The following is a 20,337-nucleotide window of genomic DNA, read 5'->3' as shown; positions in this document are numbered from 1 at the left end:
CAGTTTTTTCTCCCTTTCCCTCCTCCTCCTGCTGTCGCATCTTCTGGCACTCTAGATTAGACTTGGTTTATCTTCTTTAAGAGAGGCACCCTGTCTAACCGTAATGAAGGTCTCGTCAACAGATCTGGCGTTGTTTAGGGGTTTGGAGGAAGTGCCGGCGCGTGGTGAGCCTTGCCCGCCCTCCTGCAGCCTAGTCCTTCTCCCAGCTCGTGTCCTCCTGTCGTCAGAGCTCATCAGAAGAAGAAGCAGGCTTAGACATGTGACACAGTGGTGGCAAACTCCTTGTAGCTTCTTGCAATTTCCCTTTTTTTTTTTTTTTAAATTCTTCAGAGAATATGTGCTGCAGAGCCTGCCCATCTCTGCACCCTCCACAGACGCTGCAGAGTGGTTTGGCTCTGCAGCTGGATAAACCATTTGCCTGTTGCGATGCTGGGAGCCACCGCACTCTTGCAAACTGGAGCCGTTGGTGGAGGTTCCTTCGTGCGTTTGTAAGCTGCCTTCCCAGTTTGTCTCATCCCACGCCCAAGGCCGTGTGTTGACACCGAGAGAGAGACGTGGTGTCTTGGTGGCTTTGGTCCTGCAAGGCATTGAAGACATGTTTGCGAGACAGAAGTCCATCCTTTCCAGTGGGCCAGGCCTTGGAAGGTGAAGATGGCTCTGCCCTTTGCATGGTACCAGTTGCACGCCTTACTGTTGACTCAATAAGAAGAATTAGGAGATTAAAGCAGACCTTGGCTCCTGAGTGCAAGGGCTCTTGGCACTTTGACTCCTCTATAGAAGATCTGTAGGCTGTCCTGGCTGCTCAGAGCTGGGCTTGTAGCCCCAGCAGAGTGTATTGAGGTGTACAGAGGATTGTGGGTTGTCAGCAAGGTCTCCTGCCTTGGCAGTGACTTCCCTAGCGCTCCTTGGAGCTGGACTTGCTCTGAAGCAGTGATGGCCAAGGCTCTTGGGATGCTTGGAAGGTGATTTTAGGACTAAGGTAAGGTCCTGGGTGAGGAACCAAACAGGTGCTCGTAACAGTGGTGGCAGAATAAGGTTACATCATGGCAGAAACTGTCTCCTTAGTTCCACGAGTTCTTTCCTGCAAACCCCGATGGATAAACTGCATCCCTTTCTTCTCCGGAGCTTGGAGGCACCTGGCTGCGCTTGTGACCTAGCCTGGGAGCTCAAGTAGAGTGGGGACATGCAGGGCTGTGTATCTGGGGTTGGGGAGAATAACCCAGAGACCCTTTCCACCTTAAATACGGAATTTCAGAGGGGGGCCGCAGGACGCTGAGATGGGACAGCCATGGCGTGCATGGTGAGCTTGGCTATTATCTGTATCTTCGTCTGGCGTGGAGGTGGCACATCAAGCTCGGTCATCGGCAGGAGGCTCTTCTTCCATGCTTCGGTTTCCAGCACGGGATGGGTGGACCCAGGGACTTGGTGGGAGAGGGGTCTTGAAAGCGGGGGTAGGGAGGCAAACCTCGCTATTGCGAACACAAAGACTGGCTCCCGAGACATGGGGAGGTCTTGCTCTGAGCCCGAAGAGCTACGGCCTGGAGGAGGAGAGCACAAAGGTAGCACCGAGCACGTGGTGCTAGAGAGGGGAAAGCCAGGGCAGGGGGACACAGCAGCACCGACTCCTCAGCCAACGCAGTTTCTGTTTAAACCTGAATTTTCTCAGCCTTTCTGAAAGCTTCGTGTGCATTAGGCTGGCTCTGTAACCTGCCCGTCAGGCCCGGGCTGGGGCAGTTTGGGGCCAAACCCTGGGATCCATTGCACGGAGGATTTCTGAGGGATACCCCCAGCTAGCCACCATGAGCCTGTATCGATTACCGCTTAACTTCTGGTCTCCCTGCCCGTGTCGGGCAGACTCCTGAGTGCCCCAGTGTGGGGGTAAGCAAACAGGGCTTGTACAACCCTTACAAAGCCAGGGCTGGAACCTGCTTTTCTAGTATGACAGACCCGGTCTCAGCCACTCTGCCTCTTTAAAGCAAGTGTACTCAGAGAGGGTTTGGCTTTTCTGCCTGTAACTAATTTTTTAGCCATTAGGTAGACGGGGTAAAAGTCCCTGCTGGATTTGTCCAGGCAGCTCATTGCGAAGCCATTGGAGGTTGGTTGTGTTGCGACGCCTTGTCTTGTGCGGCGGGTCCGTCCCTGGCCATGCACCGGGTGCCGAATGAGCGTACACGGGTGCTGAATCCCCCCCTTTCTCATCAGCTAGACGCTCCATAAAGAGAGCAGGAATAATTCACCTGGATTAAATCACAAGTCTTCTCACTCCTTCCATCTTCAAGGCTCTGCCGTCACAAACAGCTGCTTACTGGAGTAGGTAAGTGGAGGCAGCGTGGTCCTGCCAAGCCCTCGTGTCCACAAATGACTAAATCCTGCCTGAAAAGTCAAAGTATGAAAACATTATTTTTTGGTTTTGGCTGAGCCTCGTGGATTGCTGGGATCGAGCCATCTTGGCTGCCTGGCGGGATAGCAGAGCCGCCCCTGTGGATGCTGGCTGGGGCTCTGCCCACCTTGCAGCTGGCGGAGGAGGGTGGAGGAAGGCTGGTGCGGACGTGTCGGGGGGCAGGCGGGGGCCTGGGGTGCGGGGAGGTGCCTGGGGGCTGCTGCTGCCCCAGTGGCGCTTGGACCAGCCTTACAGCCCAGGATCTGCTAGCAGCGCTCTTGCAAAAATGATTGTGCCCATTGGCAAAGTGTGTTGGCAGGAGGGCTGGAGGGCGGTGCTGTGGCTGCAAGCCCTCGCAGTTCATAAATAACTGTGGGGGCTGGAGAGCCGGGCCGGTGTCTCGTAGAGGAGCTGTTGTGCCAGCCCCTGTGCAAATGCAGCACCTTGCCTGCGTGTTTTGGCTTTTTAAGCTGGCTTTTCTCTCCTGTGAGCTTCCACGGCGGGGGCCTGTGTGCAGCTGGGGTTTCTGTGTGCTGCCCTCGTTTGCTCGCAGCTCCAGCATCCCGTGTTGGGACGGTAGCCGGTCATCGCCTGCTTGCAGGCAGCCCTGCCTGCCTGGAGCTGGGTCAGGAGCCTTGTTGAACTGCGTGGTAGGACCGTCATCCTGTCACAACCTGGCTGATTGACTCTGCTATCAGTTCATAGGGAATAGGTGGATATGAGATGCGAGACGCTAATGTTTAATAGGGCACTGGTCTGGGAAAGGAGAGCTTTGAGCAGCTCGGTGCTAAAGACTCTTTGTGCATTTTGATGTCTGTTTAATATATGCTGGAGCAGGAGCCTAAGAGGGTGGAGAGCAGTCTAGTAGTAGCCCACTCTAACTAGGTGTCCTAGAGCACTCCTGGGAGTGTAGATCTTGCTGCCCGAAACATCCAACATGTCTCACCTCTGCAGTATATCCTCCTGTGGGAGCAGGTGCCTACAAACTCAGCGGTGCTGCTGAAAGACCCCTGGCTCTGGGCCCTGGCCCAGCAGAGACCACTTCCTTCTCTAAACAGCACAGCAGCTTGTGGCTTGCTTGGTCTGATTGCATCTGTGCTGCGCTTTGAATGCAAGCAGTGATGGACCGGGCAATGCAGAAGCCACTGCACATCCCTGCCCTTGCTCTGCTTCCTATGCTCCCATCTCCAGCTCCCCAGGCTTTCCCAAGTGTACTTCTCTTCTTCTCCACCCAGAATAGCCCTTGCAAGACTTGGTTTCCCAGTTGGCCAGCAGAGATAACATAAAATGGATATCTGCTCTCTTCCTCCATAAGCTCCAGCCCTTAGAGATGGTGCATGGGTCCAGCTGTCTCGGCAAGTGAGACTTGGGACCCACAGGAGCTCAGCACGAGCCTGGACTCCTGCTGTCTGGCTAGGGCTGTAGGGACAAAGCTGAGGAACCTATGGTATGGGAGGCGAGAAATCGTGATGGGGAGAGGAGGCAGGGTGCTAGGGAGGTGGCAGTAGCAAGGGGATGTCCAACCCCCATCTCCCAGTGAAGAGGTAGGTGATGTGTTGTTTGCTTTAACACAACTGACTTGCTCATAGCGTGATCTGATGTGATGCATAACTGGGGGACACACGTGGTTTTTCAAACCTCTTTAACTTGGCCAAGTTTATAATCAAACTTTGCTTCAAAAGAGGTTGGGAGCCATGCTCTGGGTTGTCCGTTTGCCATCTGGTCAGAGATGGTGGTGGGAATGGACCGTCCCTTTGCGTCTCATCTTCCTTGCCCGCTCCACAGGCATGGCTTGCAGGGGCTCGCGCAGCAGCCTGTGGGCAGTCTGGGATTGCTGCTGGTGGAGATAGAGGTAGAACTTGGCTTCCAAGGCTTTATCTGCTCGGTCTGGGTCAAGCAGAGCAGCAGCAGGCCTGTGGTGCTACACTGGACACTTGTCTGCTCCCAATGGCTCTTGGTGTCCGTTCCCTGCCTCCACAAAAGAAGCCCTCCTCCAAAGAGCAACCTCCATCACCGCTTGCAGGACCTGACACTTCTGAAAGACTCTGCAGTGTCTGGATGGAGATAAGGGTAGGGTTTAAGGCCAAAAATTAGGAGAATTTCCTGCTGCTAGAGATGGAGCCTGGATAATGCTGATTTAGGGCTTTGACTCCCATCTGTAGCCTCCCCAGGCTCCCAGGGGAAGCTGACCTGATTCCCAGCTTGCTGGGATCTCCCAGCTCACGCCTACCGGCAGGGTCAGTGCCTCACTGGATCTGTAGGCAGTCTGCGCATATGGATCCCCGGTTCTCAGTCTGTCTTCTGCATTCATGGCAGCGTGATTCCCAGGTACACGGAGCTGCTGACATGCCGCATCCTCCTGTGGTAGGACAGAGCCTGGTAGCCGAGACGCCCCTTCTGCGTGGCCAGGCTCAGTGGTGAGACGCTGGTATGCAAGATGTAAACTCAATACCAAAGTTTAGATTACAGCCCTGTGAAAAACATCAGCTCCCCTAAATGGAGCCCAGATGGTGGCGGAAGCTGTGCAACACATCGAAGCCGAGGGCCAGGAATTGCAGGAACTGTGTGAGCAAAGGGACCGGGGCAGTGGGGGAGGGAGAGGAAGGGAGGTAGGGTTACAACTCCTGTAGGCTGCAACGCGGGCCGTTGGCCACCGCCGTCTGCATCAAGGGTCAATTCCTAAACCAGGCTGGTTAATCTACCTCACCCCCTTAAAAACAACTTCAGATGATGAATGTCTCCCAAGTTGCATCACTGTAAATGCAGCATTTCCAAAGCTGAGGTTTCCCACAGCCCGTGACAGCTGAACTTGCGGGCGTAAGAGGCCAAGGGCTCTTGGGCAAATTAGAGGAGTCCGGGTAGATCTGAGGCAATGAATACACAAGCAGTGTTTGCTCGGGAGCTCTGCCAGAAGAGGAGTTTCCCAGCTTCCCTGTTTCGGCAGGTTCAGAGCCACTGAGCCCAGGGAGAGGGTCGAGTGTGCGCAGGGGGAGCCTGGAGACGGAGCCGTGTTCTGGGTAAGATGAGCGCTGACGCGTGCCCCAGCAGCTGGGCGATTGCATGGGCGAGCGCAGGCTACAGGGAGGCTGACCGTGACTCAATATCCTGGTGTTGTGAAAAAACCAAACGTCCCGGGGCACCGCCGAGAGGGCTGTCTGAGAGGCTCGGAGCCATCCTTCCCCCCACTGTGCTGCAGGAGCCTCTGCCACAGCTTGTTCTGGGCGTTTTGGAAAGTTGTGGAGTGATTGAGAAGTGCCAGAGGGACCACAGAGCACGTGTGGTAGGGCTGGACCCTGTGAAGCCAAGCAGTGCCAGTGCATGCACAGGAGACTCCAAATGATGCTGCGGTGATGTGAGAGCAAGTTATTCCCTTCCCAGGACAGGTGATGGCCTTGGACTGCAGCAGGCAGACCTCTGGGCCCGGACAGGTCCAGCGGTGAGGACGTGCTGGGAGGTTTCTCTGGGGGGTTTGGCCACATCAGATGAAGGTTAGGAACGGTTGAGTTAATTGTCCCCTCTGTGAACTGGAGGTGATGAAGAGATGAGGCATTTGCATAGAAATGGGGCTCTTCCTGAGGTTGTTCTGTCAAGAGAAGTTGTGGGGAGACCCCAAATGCATCCAGATGGGATCAGCGCTCCTCCGTTAAGACCCCACCATCCCTCCTTCCTCCCTGCTCTGCCCTTCCCATGTCTCCCTCCCTTCCCCTCCTTGTAAAAGCTGCTGCATTTTCCAGTGCCACCTGCTTGGGTGGTAAAAAGGGGACTGGAGCTGAGCTGGGGAGAGGGCAGGAGGGATGGAGAGGAGCAGGAGCGCTCCTGCAGGCCCCAACACCGCTGACAGCAGCCGGGGAGCCGAGGCCGGCATGGGTACCAAGCCACGGGGCCTGCGGGTAAGCTCACCCATGCGGCGTTCACCTTGGAGGAAGGCCCACATCCCTCGAGATAAGTGTGTGCAGGAGCAACACACCCCTCCCCTCGGAGATAAGTTTGTGTGCAGACACAGCCCGGAGATAAACACCCAGGAAGGCAAACGTCCAAGTCATACACCTGTACGGACACGGAGCACCTGCAAACACCCGCCTCGTGGCTGTGCCTGTCCTGCCGGGGTGGTACAGCTGAGCCAGGCGGGTGTTTGGCACTTGCCGGACCAGCACCGGACCTGGTTTTGTGCTAGAAAATCACGCGTAGGGCTGTGCAGTGCCCCAAAATCTGGGGATGCTCAGGGAGAGAGAACAGGCGGAGCTTGGTGTCGTCTGTAGGTTGAGTTGGCTGCAGCTTTCAAAGATGGTCAGAGCATCTTTCTGCTCAGACCCCAAAGTGCTGTTACACCCCAGGGTTTTGCGTGCCTGGAGGATGCTGTCATCTTTAGGCTATGAGTTCAGTTTTCCAGTAGCTCTCGGGTAGCCTCCATGCGCAACGCGGAGCCTTAAAAAGTTCCTTTAAATTGCGGGAAGGGTGTTTGTTAAACTCCTCGTGTCTCAGAGAAGTGAAATTGGCACAAATGAAAGCGTCACTGGCGCAGCCTCACCGCTGTGGGAATGCTTCGCGGGGGATTTCAACACACGTTTCGGGGACCCTGCTTTCTGGCTCCTGTACAGGGAGCTGAACCGGTTGTCTGGGCTTCACTTAGATTCGGGGAAGAGCAGATCCGCGCAGCTGAGAGAGCTGCAGCTCGCTTCTTGGGAGCAGCACGTGGGATGGGTTTAACTCCCTGAGTTTTAGGTGTCTGCAGTGATGGCATTTACATCTGAGCCTGAACCACATGTTGCCGCACTCCGGACAGGCGGAAGAGCTGCTGGGGCAGACAAACCGCACCGTTTTAGGATGTCCATGACGGGATTATTGCTGGTGTCTCTGCAGCCAGCTCAGACGTCTGCGCTTGAAATGTCGACTCTGGCAGATGAATCACAGCTGTAGCTGGTGGATTTGGATCTTACCCCGAAGTCAGACTCCAGCGTTTTATTTTTCAGGACTGACTGGGAAGTAGTGAGGGCACCGTCACGTATATCCCAGATGAGATAAGGGGGCTGGGGAGTTCTGGTGGTGGTCAGCCCTGCGCGTGCTGTCTGCAGACACCTCCCAGCATATCCTGCAGAGGCCGTTTCTGCCCCCGCCCAGCTTGCCGTGCTAATTGAGGGGCTCTTGAGACATGCTTTGGCACTCCGGTCGCACCATGTGGTTACTCTGATTAAAATAAATACCAGTAGTGGGTTGTAACCAAGCAGGGGGTGGTGGTTCTGTGTCTCATCTGTCACTGAGAGAGCTTGCTGCAATGCACCCCCAATTCTGGGGCAAGCAGCAACCTGAGGAACCCTGTACTGACAGGTAGGAGCCTTGCAGAGAGTCGGGGAGCTAGACATCAGCTCTGTGCTTCTTGTTATCTTGGTAAATACTGCAGGTGAATGTTAACCTTCTTCCTTGGGAGGATAAACTAGTCTTTAGACTTTGAAGACTAGGAGCACTGTATTGGTGGTCTGTAGCTGCAAAGTGCTCCTGATGTGGATGCAACCGAGCAGTAAAGATGTGCCTGCAGCTTGTCTCTACTGGGCATCCTTTGCTCCCTGTCTCCCTACGCGTGCGGGACTGTGTGTACTTTTTGCTGGTTTTGCTGGCAGAGGTTTATTTGTCATGGATCAACAGCATCCATATCCATGAGTAGGAACTGAGCTGTCAGGAGAGAGATGATGCTGGTCCCACTCAGGCAATGCCATGGTGGCTGTGCTCCAAGTCCTCAAAAATAACTGAACAGGGTTGAAGGCTCCACCGAGTCTGTGTTTCTTGAGTGATGCCAAGAAGCATCAAGTAGGAGTAAGGAGATGTCATCGCCTCTGTAGCTCGTGACTCTTGAGTGGTCTTAATGCTGTGGCCAGCACTGTGCTGTCGACTTCAGAAAGGGCAGTGACTCAACGGAAAATGCTCAAAACTACAAAAATGTAGGATCTGCCTTGCAGGGAGAGATGATGATGAAGTTCAGGTTGGTTACCTCAGCAAAGGAGACTCGAGGCATCAGCTCCTTTGGCTGATGGACCAAAACAATGATCTGTTGGAGGCAGGGGTTAGCTTGCGGTTTCTGTGTTGGCCCTGTCCATCTTCTGTGAACAACCCTAGCAATGCCACATCTGATCTCTTCTCACGTCAAATCACAGCAGAAAGGAGTCCTTGGGGAAATGTCTGGAGTCTGCTCCTTCCCTGGCCAAAGATCTACAAGTCTTGTTTGCAGTTCCTGTCAGTTTTATTAGCTGCCTTCTTTGTTTGTGTTTTGAGGTGTGGATTTGTAACAGTGATGATGACGAACCCTTGAAAGATCTGTCAAGATCAAGGAACTGGGAGGACTTTTTTTTTTTTTCCTTGGTGGGACCTTGCTGTCAGGTTGTGATGTCTTGTTGGGTCTAGCTTACTCATGAGTAACTGTGCTGGTTGGGTGGAGGTTCACTCTCTCTTCTGCAGGAGCCCAGACTGGATGAGAGCCTGTGACGGCGATGGGAACAAGTGATAGCGCTTGGCTGCTTCCCTGCTGGAGAGGTTGGGAAGCTGGCACGGAGAGGCCGTTTCACACCGTGCGGACGTGTCTGGGACAATGTGCCAAGCGAGCAAAGAAGGTGGAGGGTGTGTCTGAGGAGAAGCCTGGGAGGGGTGCAGGGTGTAGGATGGGGTGCTGGCACATCTGGAGGTGGGACAGAGAAACTTGCGGAAGGATTTGTGGGTTAGGCCTGGTCTGAGCTTGGGCGTGTGCTGTATCTGCACAAATCTGCATGTCCTCCCTTCTGCTGTCTTATCTTCTGGCTCGGTGGGGGAGGCCTCCCAACAGTGCTGCCTGCTAGAGGAGATCCTTGCAAAACCCCACGGCTTTCCCCTCTGTCCATGTGGCTGCCTTGTTCATCTCTTCGCAGCAGCTCTTGCGCATTCCTGACCCTGGAATGAGAGATGAGACTTTGCCAGAGCTCACCCACCTACCGACCAGTCTGATACCGATAGCCCCGTTCAGAAGAGAGGTTCCCAGTTGCATGCCGCTGGTTGCTTTTCTGATGTACTTAGCATTAGCATACAGATCTCCTGGTTGGAGAGATAGGGATACCCCAAATAAAGATCTCACAGCAGGCTCTGGGATGAGCAAAGCTCCCTAAGTGGCATCTCATTACAAAACCTGGTGGTTTTATTTTGTCAGAATATCTAAATTAATGGCAGAAAGGCTATGACTTACGTGACTGTGAGGCAAGGGTTTGGTCACGGGTGAATAGTTTCCAGCAGATTTGTGTTTTAGGAAGCCATTTGACATGTCGTCTTCAAGAGTCTTGATTGAAGAGTGCGCTGAAATTGCCGTGGCTGACGTGGGAAGCAGGAGACCTGGGTGAGAGCAGCGAGCGGCACCGCACAGTGCGTACGGTCACGAGCAGCAAACGGCGGTGTCTTAGTGAGAGGTGGTGTTTGCCGCTCCTCCGTGTCTAGAAATTCTTATTTCACTGAATAAGGAAAGGGTTAGGAACTTTATGGCTGGGAATAGAAATCACAACCCAAAGGCCTGCCTGGGAGTTGTGGCTTTCATGCAGAAAAAAAGAGCTCTGCGAGGCACAGACTAAGAAGGGAGTTGGATTTGGGGCTGGGGTTGATGGATTTAAGCCTGGAGCAGGGCAGGGGGGTTGCAGGAAGGGTTTGCGCAGCTCAGGGCTGTCTGTGCCGCTGGATGCACCCACTCCTGGGTCAGGCTTCAGCTCTGGCAGGGCTTTGCTGAAAGGGGAGGCCAAACAGCTGGGAGAGGAGGTGAAGCTGGCAGAAATGAGGCCTGCAGGAGCCGATTTATCTGGGAAGATTAAAATACTTTTTATCTAGCTGAAATCATGGCCTCCGTCTAGGCTCTGCAAGGCAGGGGCTGTGCTTGCTCGCTGTTAGCTCCAGATCCCTGCCGCTCGCTGTAGGAGAGAGTCTCCTGCTGCAGCTCTGCCAAATCAGGAATTTACCCAGGCATTGCTCCATGTCTGTCTGCAGCAGAGACGGGGATCGGTAAAAGCAGCCGCAGCACCTCCGGAGCCAGTCCCTCCTTCCCTTTTGGGTGCTTGCTGACCCACATGTGCAGGCTTGCCGGAGCCGAGCGAGCTGGCGGCTCCCTGAGCCTGTCCCTTGGCTCCCAGCTTGCCGGTTTTTTTTCCTCCAGCAGCAGCCACATGCCCTTTCCACAGCCCACGCAGTTTTTCTTGGGTTGCAGGAGCCCTGGCAGCAGGATATCAGAGCAGACTTCCCTGCCAGGGCTCTGAGGGTAGATAGACCAGCTTTTCTCCTTCCCTTATCACCTTAAGCTTCGGGAGCGGGGAAGCTGCTGCACAGCTGCCGAGCCGTGGAAGAGCTTTTTGGTTTTGGCAGCAAAGGGAGAACATCAAGAGTTGTGATGGCTGCAGAGAGACCACCTAAGAGCGCATGGGAGGTTGGCAGCAAACACGGCTGAGCAAAGAAATGGCAGCTGATGTTGAAACTCCTGGAAAGGGAAGAGTTGTTGCTGTACAGGGGGGGGAAATAATATGGAAGCATGGGAATGGCTTGCCACTAGATGGAGCGAATGGTCTTACGGGGATTTATCTTCAGCCTCTGGCAAGTTCAGTCCGGGACCTTTGCTGTGGGAATAGGTCCCTTCTTCCTCAAACTGCTGGACTTGACTTTGGGGAGCTGAGTTGAGCTGGCCATCAGCATCTCCTCCAGCACTGCTGAGGTGTGTGTGGCGCGGTGGTCTGGGCTGTCACCACCCATTGGACGTAGAGCGGAAGAGTCACCTCCAGATATTGCGGGCACAGAAATTGAATCCTTGAGCTCTCGAAGCCCATGTCCTTCAGCAGAAGCAAAGTTTGGGACTCTTTGGGGTGAGAGTTTCCATGTGTGAGTATGGAAGATGCAAGAGTCATGCAGTGAAAGGACATCTTTTCCAGCCTTGATGGAGGGAGCAGTGGAGCTGGTCCTCCTGGGGCTTTGGGTAGGGGCAGTAGCCTTTTGGGAAACCACCTGTGCAAGAGCTGGAAATATTGCCGTCGTGATGTGTGTGGATTTGCAGCGGGACCTTGCGGAATAGCTAGCCACTGATCTCTAGAGCTGCAGTGCTGGCTCCGCTGGCCCCACGGCCATCCCTGGGGAGCTGATGACTTGCAGCAGGGGACCCCCATGTCCCCTCCTGTTCTCCCACCTCTTGCTGTTGGCAGAGGAGGCTGCAGACCCCGTCAGGAATGCAGGAATGACGCAGTGCTGCAAAAGGAGATCGATGTAGGAAAACCTCGGGCTCTCCCTCTCTGGTGCCGGCTGGGAGCATAAGGAATCCCTGCAGCAGCAGCTCCCTGGTGACGCAAGCGCCAGCGCAGCAGCCCCGTCGGGGTGAGATGCAGCGCTCTTCCCCCCGCCCGCGCACCAGGGGAGGAGTGAGCTACAGCAACAAAAATGCGCCCTTCCACTTGGGTGACTGCTCCCAGTTAGAGATGAAAACATTTGTTCCTGAAATTGGAGTCATTCCTGGGATTGCAACACCCAGGCTGTGTTTCCAATTAATCTGCTGAAGTCGTCATGCATTTCCAAGTGCATTGGCTCAGCAGAGAGAAATCTGGCATTGCCTTCGCGCTGAAATGCCAGCTGAGATGCGCACAGTGTTAAATGAGGAGAGAATGGCCCCGGCAGGCTGGCCCACTGGCACCTGGCACAGGGTCGCAAAGGGGTGCCGGGCTGCTCCGGTAAGGCAGGGGGGATGTGGCAGAGGGCAGAGCAGCCTCCTCCTGGGAATGGAAACGCTTGAAATAGTTGTTGAATTACTGTCGGGTTTTTCCTGACTGGTTTCCTTCTGTTTCTGGGTGTGTGTTTTGTTTTGGGGAGTAGGGGAGGGGGGTGAAGTGAGTTATGCTTGCTCTATTCGCTGCGTCTGCAGGAGTGTATTTACAGCCTCGCTGCCTCAGCGGTGATGAGTGGGACACATTTGCCGTGTGTTGGGGATGATGGTGTGACCTCTCAACCCCAGCCTTCTCCCAGGCCCTCCCGCGGGGTGCTGCTGCCCCCGGCGAGGTGGGTAAAGGCTGGAAGCCGGAGGCTGTTTTGTTTGGGAGTTGAGCGGTCCCTTGAGCAATGCCTGCAGCGCTGCACGTGGGTCAGCATCTGGGCGCCTGTGGGGCGAGCACTGCTGGATGTGGCTCCTGCCTGCCGAGTCCGGAGCGTGGTGGCCTGCAGAGCCGGCTTGGTGTTGGATGGTGGGTCCTGGTGGTGCGTCTCCACGTTAGGCACCTCTCCAGGGAGCTGCTGGAAGGACAGACATGCCCTTGCCGATGGGGGTTTTTTTCTCTCCTAGGGCTGCTTTTTTTCTCTCCTAGGGCTGCTTTTGCAGAAGCCAGGGTTCCCGCCTGGAGCTGGAAGTGACCCGACACATTCCTCTCATCTCCCGTGTGATTTCCTGAGAAACGAAATTGGATCTAGAGCCCAGTCCCAGCTGGGTGGGAGTGGTCCAGTGCGTTAGCACAAACACTCATGGAAAGGCCGAGCTTGCGTAGAAATCTTCCCTTTCCAAGAATGAGGTTCAGGCTGAGGCCCCTCTCCCTCCGGAGTCAGCAGGAATGACAGATGGGAGCGGGGAAGGGGGGGACGGGGAAGCTCAGCAGGTCTGCTGCCACCGAGGTCACCGGTGGCTTTTCCCTTTAGGGGGAAGCGTGCAGACTGCTTTTGCAAAAGGAGCACGCAAACTGCTTTTACCTGTTGGGAACCAGAGTTGGGATGGAGAGTCTGGCTGCCTCCGGCTCCCCGCTCTGCGGAGCCCCTCTCCCCGTGCCGTAGGGACGGCGTTCCCCGCTTTCCTGCAGCAATGCTTCCTCTAGAGCTGGAAAGTGTTAAGTGAGGACGGTGACAAGACCACTCCCAAATTGGATCACGCTTGCTTTCTCATCTGCGAGGGCAGCACCGGGGCAGTATGTTCTTCTGTGGGAGTGTCGTGCAAGCCTGTGCACCCTTCTCGGAGGCCAGCACAGGCAGGCGGCCTGTGGCAGATGAGTAAAAGCCTGGAAAAAAAATCCCAGGGAAGTGAGGAGAGGAGGGGGGAAGGCAAGTTTACCACTGGTGTTTAATGCCGCAGTGCGTCAATATAACGAATACTCTTTAAGGATGTTGCGCTAACTTCCCAAGTTACTTGCTCCAGAAATAGAGCTTTCCTATGTGTCTGTATTAGAATAAGTCTCTGTTGCATAGATTTTTAACAGCGAGCATGTAATCCTTCTATATTTGCTTGCAGGACAATGCTGCTGATGCTTTCTATTTTTAACACATCAGCGGGGCAAAAATGCACTTGGGAACTTTCAGGGAGCAGAGCAGCTCTGCTCATAGTGCTGCCTGCACGGCCGGGCTTCGGGAGCGACGCCAGCAGCTCAGCGAGCAGCCTGGGCTTTAAGAGTGCCTGGCCCCACTTTTTGGCAGGTAAAGAGAAGCCAGTCTGCACAGGGCTTGTCTCCCTGCTCCGGTGGGCTCAGAGGAGCCTGTGCTTCAGGGTCACAGGGCTGGGCAGTGGTAGGGAGGAGCAGGGACATGTGGCATCATCCGTCCTTCTCTTCCTCCTGTTTCTCTCCCTGCAGAGGCCCTTCGAGGCTGCGGAGGTGGTGGGGAGCACTGACGGGTTTGTGGGTCTGGCTCTGTCACTGACTCCGACACGCTTGTTTGGGTGGTGCCAGTCCTGAAATCCCGGCTCAGGTCCTGAAAGCATCTCAAGCCTTTGAGAGAGAGAGTTAGTTTGGGGTTTTGGGGGGTTTTTGGTTTTTTTGAGAAAAAGAGTTTCTGTTACCACCTTGATCGTGAAAAAGGGCTGCAAGCGATAACCTGCAAAGCCCTCCAAAACGGGAGGTGAATAACAAAACTGGCACCGACTTGAGTCGCAATCCCAAGTTTGGGGACTGATTCTTAACTTTGAGTGGTTCTGCCCTGGCCAGGTCCTTCTGCCACCCTCATCTGCTCAGGCTGCCGTCAGCAGCCGCCCTCCGGCAGGACGGGCTTGCGTTGGTCCTTGCAGGGTTTTCTGACTGCTGACGTGCGTGCTGGAGGAGCCTGAACACGTGCACCTCCCATTTGGAGGAGAAAATAGGAATTTAGGGTGGAACTTGCTCCCTGGGGGCTTTGTTTCGCCCTCCGGGCTGGGTCCAGAGAAAGTGTCTTCTGCCGTCTTGGTGGTTTTTTTTCCCTGCAGTGGAAAATCCCACCGGTCTCAGGAGTGGATTTTATCGCGGTGTTTGCGCCTGTTGCAAAGACTCTGGTTTCCAGCCCCTCTGCGGGACCATGCACAGCAATCGCCGTGTTTCCACGGCAGCTGGTGGCTGCCAGTGGATTTCGGATTAAATCCGAGACCTGGCCGTTGTGCCTGGGGGATCCGGGTGAAGGTGGAGTCTGTGCCTGCGGCCGCCCCTCCTGGACAACGCAGCAGGTTTGCATTTTGGGGCTGGTCCTTTGGGGCAAAGAGGCAATTTTGGTTTTGCCGGACTGGGCGTGCAGCTGCGTGGGGCTCGGCCCCCGGCTGGGACAATGGCAGGAAGCCGGGAGCCGCGCGCAGCTCCTCGCCGCTGGCCAGGCACCGCATCCTCGCGGAGCCGAGGCTGCCTCCGCCGCCGCTCCTCCCTTGCTATTTCCATCTCATTGTCCGGAGGAGAGGAAGGATGTTTCCAGCCTTCTTCCTTTTTGCCTCAAAGGGATGTGGGGTGGGCGGGGAGGGGAGGGGAGAGGATTTTTCTCGCTGGCAGTTGTGTAATAGGCACAATTACTGCTATTTGAAGCACCGTCCTGCTCCGCCCAGGTCAAGGGGGTGATGCATCTTGGTCTGAGACGTCCCCGAGGTCCCCCCTCCTCCGCACAGTCTTGGCAGTGGAGATGCATCTCGTCCCGCGTCCCCGCTGGCAGCCAGTGGGCTCAGGCGCGTCCTTTTGTGCAAGGTGGGGGCTCGGAGCTCCATCGGAGGAGATGCTTCTGCAACGTGGCTTTTAGTGGACACGCAGACGTGGTCAGACTCGTGGTGCTCAGCAATGCCAGGGGAGATGCTGCTGCCTCCACATCCCTTACTCCCAGCAGTGGCGCGAGGCTGTCGTGAGGTTGCTGGCGTTCAACGTAAGGTATTTTGGGAAGGCAAAGTGGGATCCTAATGTTATAAATGCCTTGAGCGCCGTGTCGTGGTGGGGATGTGTGCGTGGAGGTGTCGTGGTGGGGCTGCAGGGGGTGGGAGGATAATCCCCTGGCCCCTCGGTGGGGATGGTTTCAGGTGCCTCTGAAAGCATTAGAAGAAGCGTGCGGTGGGGAAAGGGAATGGGGAAGGTCACCTCTTTGCTTGTGATGGAGAAATATGGCCATGAAAGGGGGTTCTGGCTTTTTTGGGGATGTTTTTAGTTCTTCATCTTGTGGAGAGGGCTCTGATGATGACAAAGAAACGCTGCAAAGTCCTTCCTGTGTTTTTGCACAGCTCCAACTGCTGTGGCCATGCAAAGTTGAGGCTCCTCGCTGCGCTGGAGGAGGCCGGGCTCCCACGTGCCAGGAAGTGAAAGCAGAATTAATTAAGATGGGAAATGATCTTAATTTGCTCTGGCTAAATCCCTTTAGCACCAGTAAACCCCAAACATTTGAAGCAAAGATCTTGGTTAGAATGCGACCACACCTCTCCCGTCATTTAGAGGTGGAGAAATCGCCCGTGACACATGTCTGAGGGTTTGACTGTATGGGAGAGTTTTACCAGTTTTACTGGGGTGATTGTCGCTTCCTGGTAGCAGCCAAACTGGGAAAAGCCCATCTCTTACTGAACTGGATCCCAGCTCAGCTAGGATCACCCCAGGACAGCCAGAAGAGTCCAAATTCAAATCTCACGTGTGCTGGCGTTGAATCTGTCCTGGGACAGCCCCAGGGCTTAGCAGCACTGCTGATTTTTTCCATAGGGGAGCAGAAAGCTTTAAGGATTCCATTATCCCTTTTTTTTTACTTGCTCGTTCCAAAGTGGATCGGGACGCAGCGCGACTGTTTTGTGCTCCTCAAACAGCATCCGCCGTGCGTGGTACCCATCACGTGCCATTCTTAGGGACACCCTCCATACCCCACTTTGGAGCTGCCAAATGTTTCTGACAAAGCCCAGGGTTGGGGCCAGCCCGCGTAACCTGCCAGGAATACCGGGAGCTCCCGGATTTCGCTGCTGACAGGAGGTGTCCGGCAGTGCCAGGGCGATGGAGCAATTACTTGGCGGCTGTCAGAGCCAGCTCTTTGCATTAGCGAAAAATGTGAACGATCTGCAGGCTTGTGAAAGTACTGTTTGTCCCCGGGGGGTCGGGGTAACGACCTCGCCTGCGTGTCCTCAGCGGTTTAAGCCTTCCTGACGTTTTGGCCACGCATGTCCCGTTGCGTGTGTTGGCCTTGGCCGCCCTGCGGTGGGGTACGCGAGGGAGGAGAGGTTGCGTGGAAGGAGGAGGAGACGCACAGTTCAGTTTGTCTCCTTCCTCCTCCGTGGTTTTGTGGTTGTAGGGAGGCTGTGAGCATGGAGAACGCAGCAGAATAGCAGTTCTTCTGTAAACCAGCTTAGAAATGATGCTGGAGGAGCTGATGCAATAAAATATCCCTTTAGGCTGAGGCAGAAGTTTTTCCCTGTTTTTTAAAAATATGAGCAAGATGGGCTGTAAGCTTCATTATGGTCTATCATAATGAACTCTTGCATGTTCAAACTGCTGCGTGTTCCCGTTTGCAAAGCAGAGAGGGTCTTGTGTTCATCTCCAGCGGCTGCCACGGCGAAGGGAGTTGGAGTGGGCACGCGCGGGAGCAGGAGCAGCGCTGGCATCGTGGACCATCCTCTCCGCTCCACTGTGGCTTTTGCTTCCCCGACAAAGACCTCTGTGTTTCCACCTGCTGCTGCGTGGGGCCTGGGTGCCAGCCACCTGCCCGAGCCCACGCAAAGCCGCCCTGTTTATTTTGTCTAAAAGCAGTATCCCCCAAAGCAGGGGGGGGGGGGACATGCCCACTCTGGCTTAATTGCATTTAATGAGTCTGATGGGGCTGGCTGCCAGCAAGCCGAGGGCTTTGCCAAGGTTCGTACTTGCCCGTGAGAACTGCAAGGGTGTGGTGCGCGGCCGCGCCTGGCTTTGCAACCGCTGGGAGAAAAGATCTGAGAGCTCCCGCCACCCTTCGCCGCATTCGTTGTGCCTCTCGTCCGATGCCATCAGCCCAGCCCGCGTTGCAGGGCTCAGCTCTATGCACGCGTTGACCCCCAAGGACTCGGAGGAAAACGATGACATCTATAGGTGAGTGTGCCAAGCGGGTGGGAAATATCCCTTGCAGACATTACAGGGGTCTTGTAAAGATGGGTTTGTATCAGCTGCACCTTGAGCACCCTTTCACCTGGAGCTGGGTCCAGTTCAGCTCCGCAGTGTGCACCCAGCCAGGCGCCGTTGCTTGTTTGATTGTCAAGTGAGTTTTAGGGTCCTGGTTGGGTATGTGATTTTGCTGAGTTGACACCAGGTCTGATCTTGAGAGGTGCCGAGGGCTCAAATCCCAAGACGTGCACTGATTCCTCAGTGTCTGAGGTTAACGCTGCTGCACTGGGCTCACCGGTTTGTTTGTTTGTTTGTTTGCTTATTTTCCTCTTTTCCCCCATGCTTGAGCGGCTCAGCGGCCCGATTAGCCCTGCTTTCTGGGTTAAACACCCTGGGCAGTGTTGCTACATGAGTGCGGAGCACACACACCCCACCACACCCTCCGTCCCCGCCAGGCGCTTTGGCTGCCTCGGGGCACCCACGTTCTGCAGCCATCAGCTGGGAGCTAGCCTGCGTCCTCTTCCAGGGTTTCTCCCTGCCGACTGCTGTTTGCTCCCGCTTTTCCCTGGGCAGGCTCCGGCTGTGTGTAGGACACCGGGTCCTTGCATTTCTTTACCCCCAGTAAAGCTCTTGTGGAGACCCAGAAATCCTGCCTGAACGCTTGGCCGTGCCGTTTCTTGTAGCTTTTCCAGCCCTGGTGGCATTCCCCGGCTTCAGCATTGTGGATCTCTTCCCAGCATCTCCCCCAGATGCTTGCACGCACCAGCGCTAACCCAGATTTACCCCCCAGGGCTGCTGTCACTGGTGTCCCCATGGTGTGGCAGAAGGGCTTGTTGGATCCAGGCACGTTTCAGCCTCCTCTGCATTAAGGATTTGATGCCTGCGCCTCGCCCAGCTGCACAGATGCCAACTTTGAACCAAAGGCTGTGCTTTCCTAGCTTCTTCATGAGCACCCAGGTATGGGAGGCAGTGCCAGACAGCCCCACAGCGAAGGATACCAGAAGTGTGCTTGTGCAGGAAACTGAAAATGTTGCGGCTTCCTTCCTCTGACATAAATAGCTCTCGCCCTAAAACCCGAGTCTCCGCTCTGCGTGCTGGTAATCTCCGGCACTGGCTCAAGGGGATGCTGAGACGGGGTGGGCAGTGGTCGGGGACTGCCACGTGCTGTCCCCTGGCCTCGCAGGGCAAAGCTGGGTCTCCCCGGCTTTGTCCGAAAGTCTCCTTGCTCAAACAGCTGACGGTTGGCACTGGAGCAAGGCTTGGGGTGAACTCCGGTTGTGCCCTTGCTGATGGTGGTTGAGCAGTCTGTAGATCTGCACGGGGAATTTCATTTGTGCCTCTTTCCCTGGGATGCATCTTACTCCCACAGAGCTGAGGCTGCCGGTGTTTCTCCCAGCTCCTTGTCCTCCTGCTCTCTGCATTGTATTGGGCCTGAGGTTTTTGTTTTGGTTTTTTTTTCATTTTCTTTTCATGACCGAATCTGCCTTCCAGCCCAGCCTTGGACCTCAGCCAGCATTTGCCAAAGGGATTTCCTTCTCTGCAGCACGCAGAAAGGCTCCAATTAATGGGCAGGTCCCCTTGAGTAGTCACTTGCTGAGAGTGGGTATTGTGGGAGTCTAGGCTTTTTGTCTCAGCACTTCCAGATCAAGCAAGACACCGCTTTGGAGCCCTGAGCTCTTCCCCGGGGGCTTATGAGTCAAGCTGGGCTCTTGCTGTGTTGCACGCAGCAATTAAAAAAATAAATATGTAGGCTGAGCTGTAGTGCTGGTGACAGCAGCCCCTGTGCACTGGTGACCCTTCGCAGGCGGCGCGAGGCGAAGCAAGTTGTGGGTTTGAGGCAAGTGGATGGAGGCATTGCTCCGTGCCGTGCCCGTGAGGTGTTCCGTGCCACAGCGGGATGCTCCCAACAGCGGCTTCGTGCGTGCAGGGGGTGACAGCAGCGAGGACGCCTTTGCAACGGCTCCCGGACGGGCTGCGGGCAGCAGCGTGGTGCAGGGCAGAGGTGCTGATGAGCCCATCGGTGTGCTGTCCAAACCAGTTGGGAACGCTGTCCTGCGCTTATGCAAACGGCTGGTAATTGAGGAGAGGTTCGTATAATCGTTTGATCTCTCCTCTGCTTCCCTTGGCACGGAGGCTGCATCCTCTCGTGCTGATGTAATCAAACCCAGTGCGGGAAGACGAGGCGTCCTGCGCCGAGAAGGTGCTCGCTCGCTTCCCGGGAGCGCTTGGCTGTGTCTGCAGGGCTGCCGCACGGTTCTGTGTCTGTTGGCATCTACCTGCTTGGAGAACAGAGACCCGGAGGAGCTTATCTTGCCAGGACCAGTGCCAAAGCCTCTCTAAAGAAGATCTGTGTTGGCTGTAGGGAGGGAGATGATGCTGAGGCTCTAGGCTGGATTGTTTGCCTCTTGCCAGAAGCCTGGTCGAGGGAGAAGATGGGGCTGTTAGAAGACACCGGGCTGCTCCAGTGCAGGCAGAGCTAGGGGATTTGCTTGCATGGAGGTGCTGCCTATCATCCACATTCGTCTTTGCCTGTGGGCCTTGGCATTATTTACGCTTTCAGGCGCACACCGCAAACCCTCGCCCCTTCTCCAGCTGCTCCTGTAGCTGTGTCCGCAAGGAGAGGACATGGGCGGTGAAGATGCGTAGCAGCCCTCCGCGGGGTGCATTTGCAGGGCTGGTGGGGCAGGAGGAGCGGTGGAG

At 55.4% G+C, this 20,337-nt stretch overlaps 1 protein-coding gene across 11 annotated transcripts in view; it reads left to right on the top strand.

Annotated features, from left to right (window-relative positions):
- The window catches only part of HDAC7 (histone deacetylase 7), a 90,715-nt gene that overhangs the window by 44,645 nt on the left and 25,733 nt on the right, over positions 1-20,337 (top strand). The window contains exon 1 of one of the 11 annotated variants that reach the window (XM_076360384.1): positions 5,364-5,397. The exons of 5 other annotated variants lie outside the window; for them this stretch is intronic. Coding sequence is in view for 1 of the 6 variants with exons in the window: in XM_076360379.1 (XP_076216494.1) it covers positions 17,613-17,625 (13 nt within the window). In the remaining 5 variants the exon portion in view is untranslated. Of the gene's footprint in view, positions 1-5,363; positions 5,398-12,028; positions 12,079-14,750; positions 14,790-15,254; positions 15,469-17,537; positions 17,626-18,550; positions 18,595-20,337 lie in introns of those variants that run through there. 5 more of the 11 variants (XM_076360382.1, XM_076360387.1, XM_076360383.1 and 2 more) reach the window with 5 other exon arrangements.

Source organism: Aptenodytes patagonicus, chromosome 27 (assembly GCF_965638725.1).
Source record: "Aptenodytes patagonicus chromosome 27, bAptPat1.pri.cur, whole genome shotgun sequence".
Taxonomy (NCBI): domain Eukaryota; kingdom Metazoa; phylum Chordata; class Aves; order Sphenisciformes; family Spheniscidae; genus Aptenodytes; species Aptenodytes patagonicus.
Note: the sequence above shows the minus strand (reverse complement) of the source record. Positions and strands in the feature narration are given on the sequence as shown.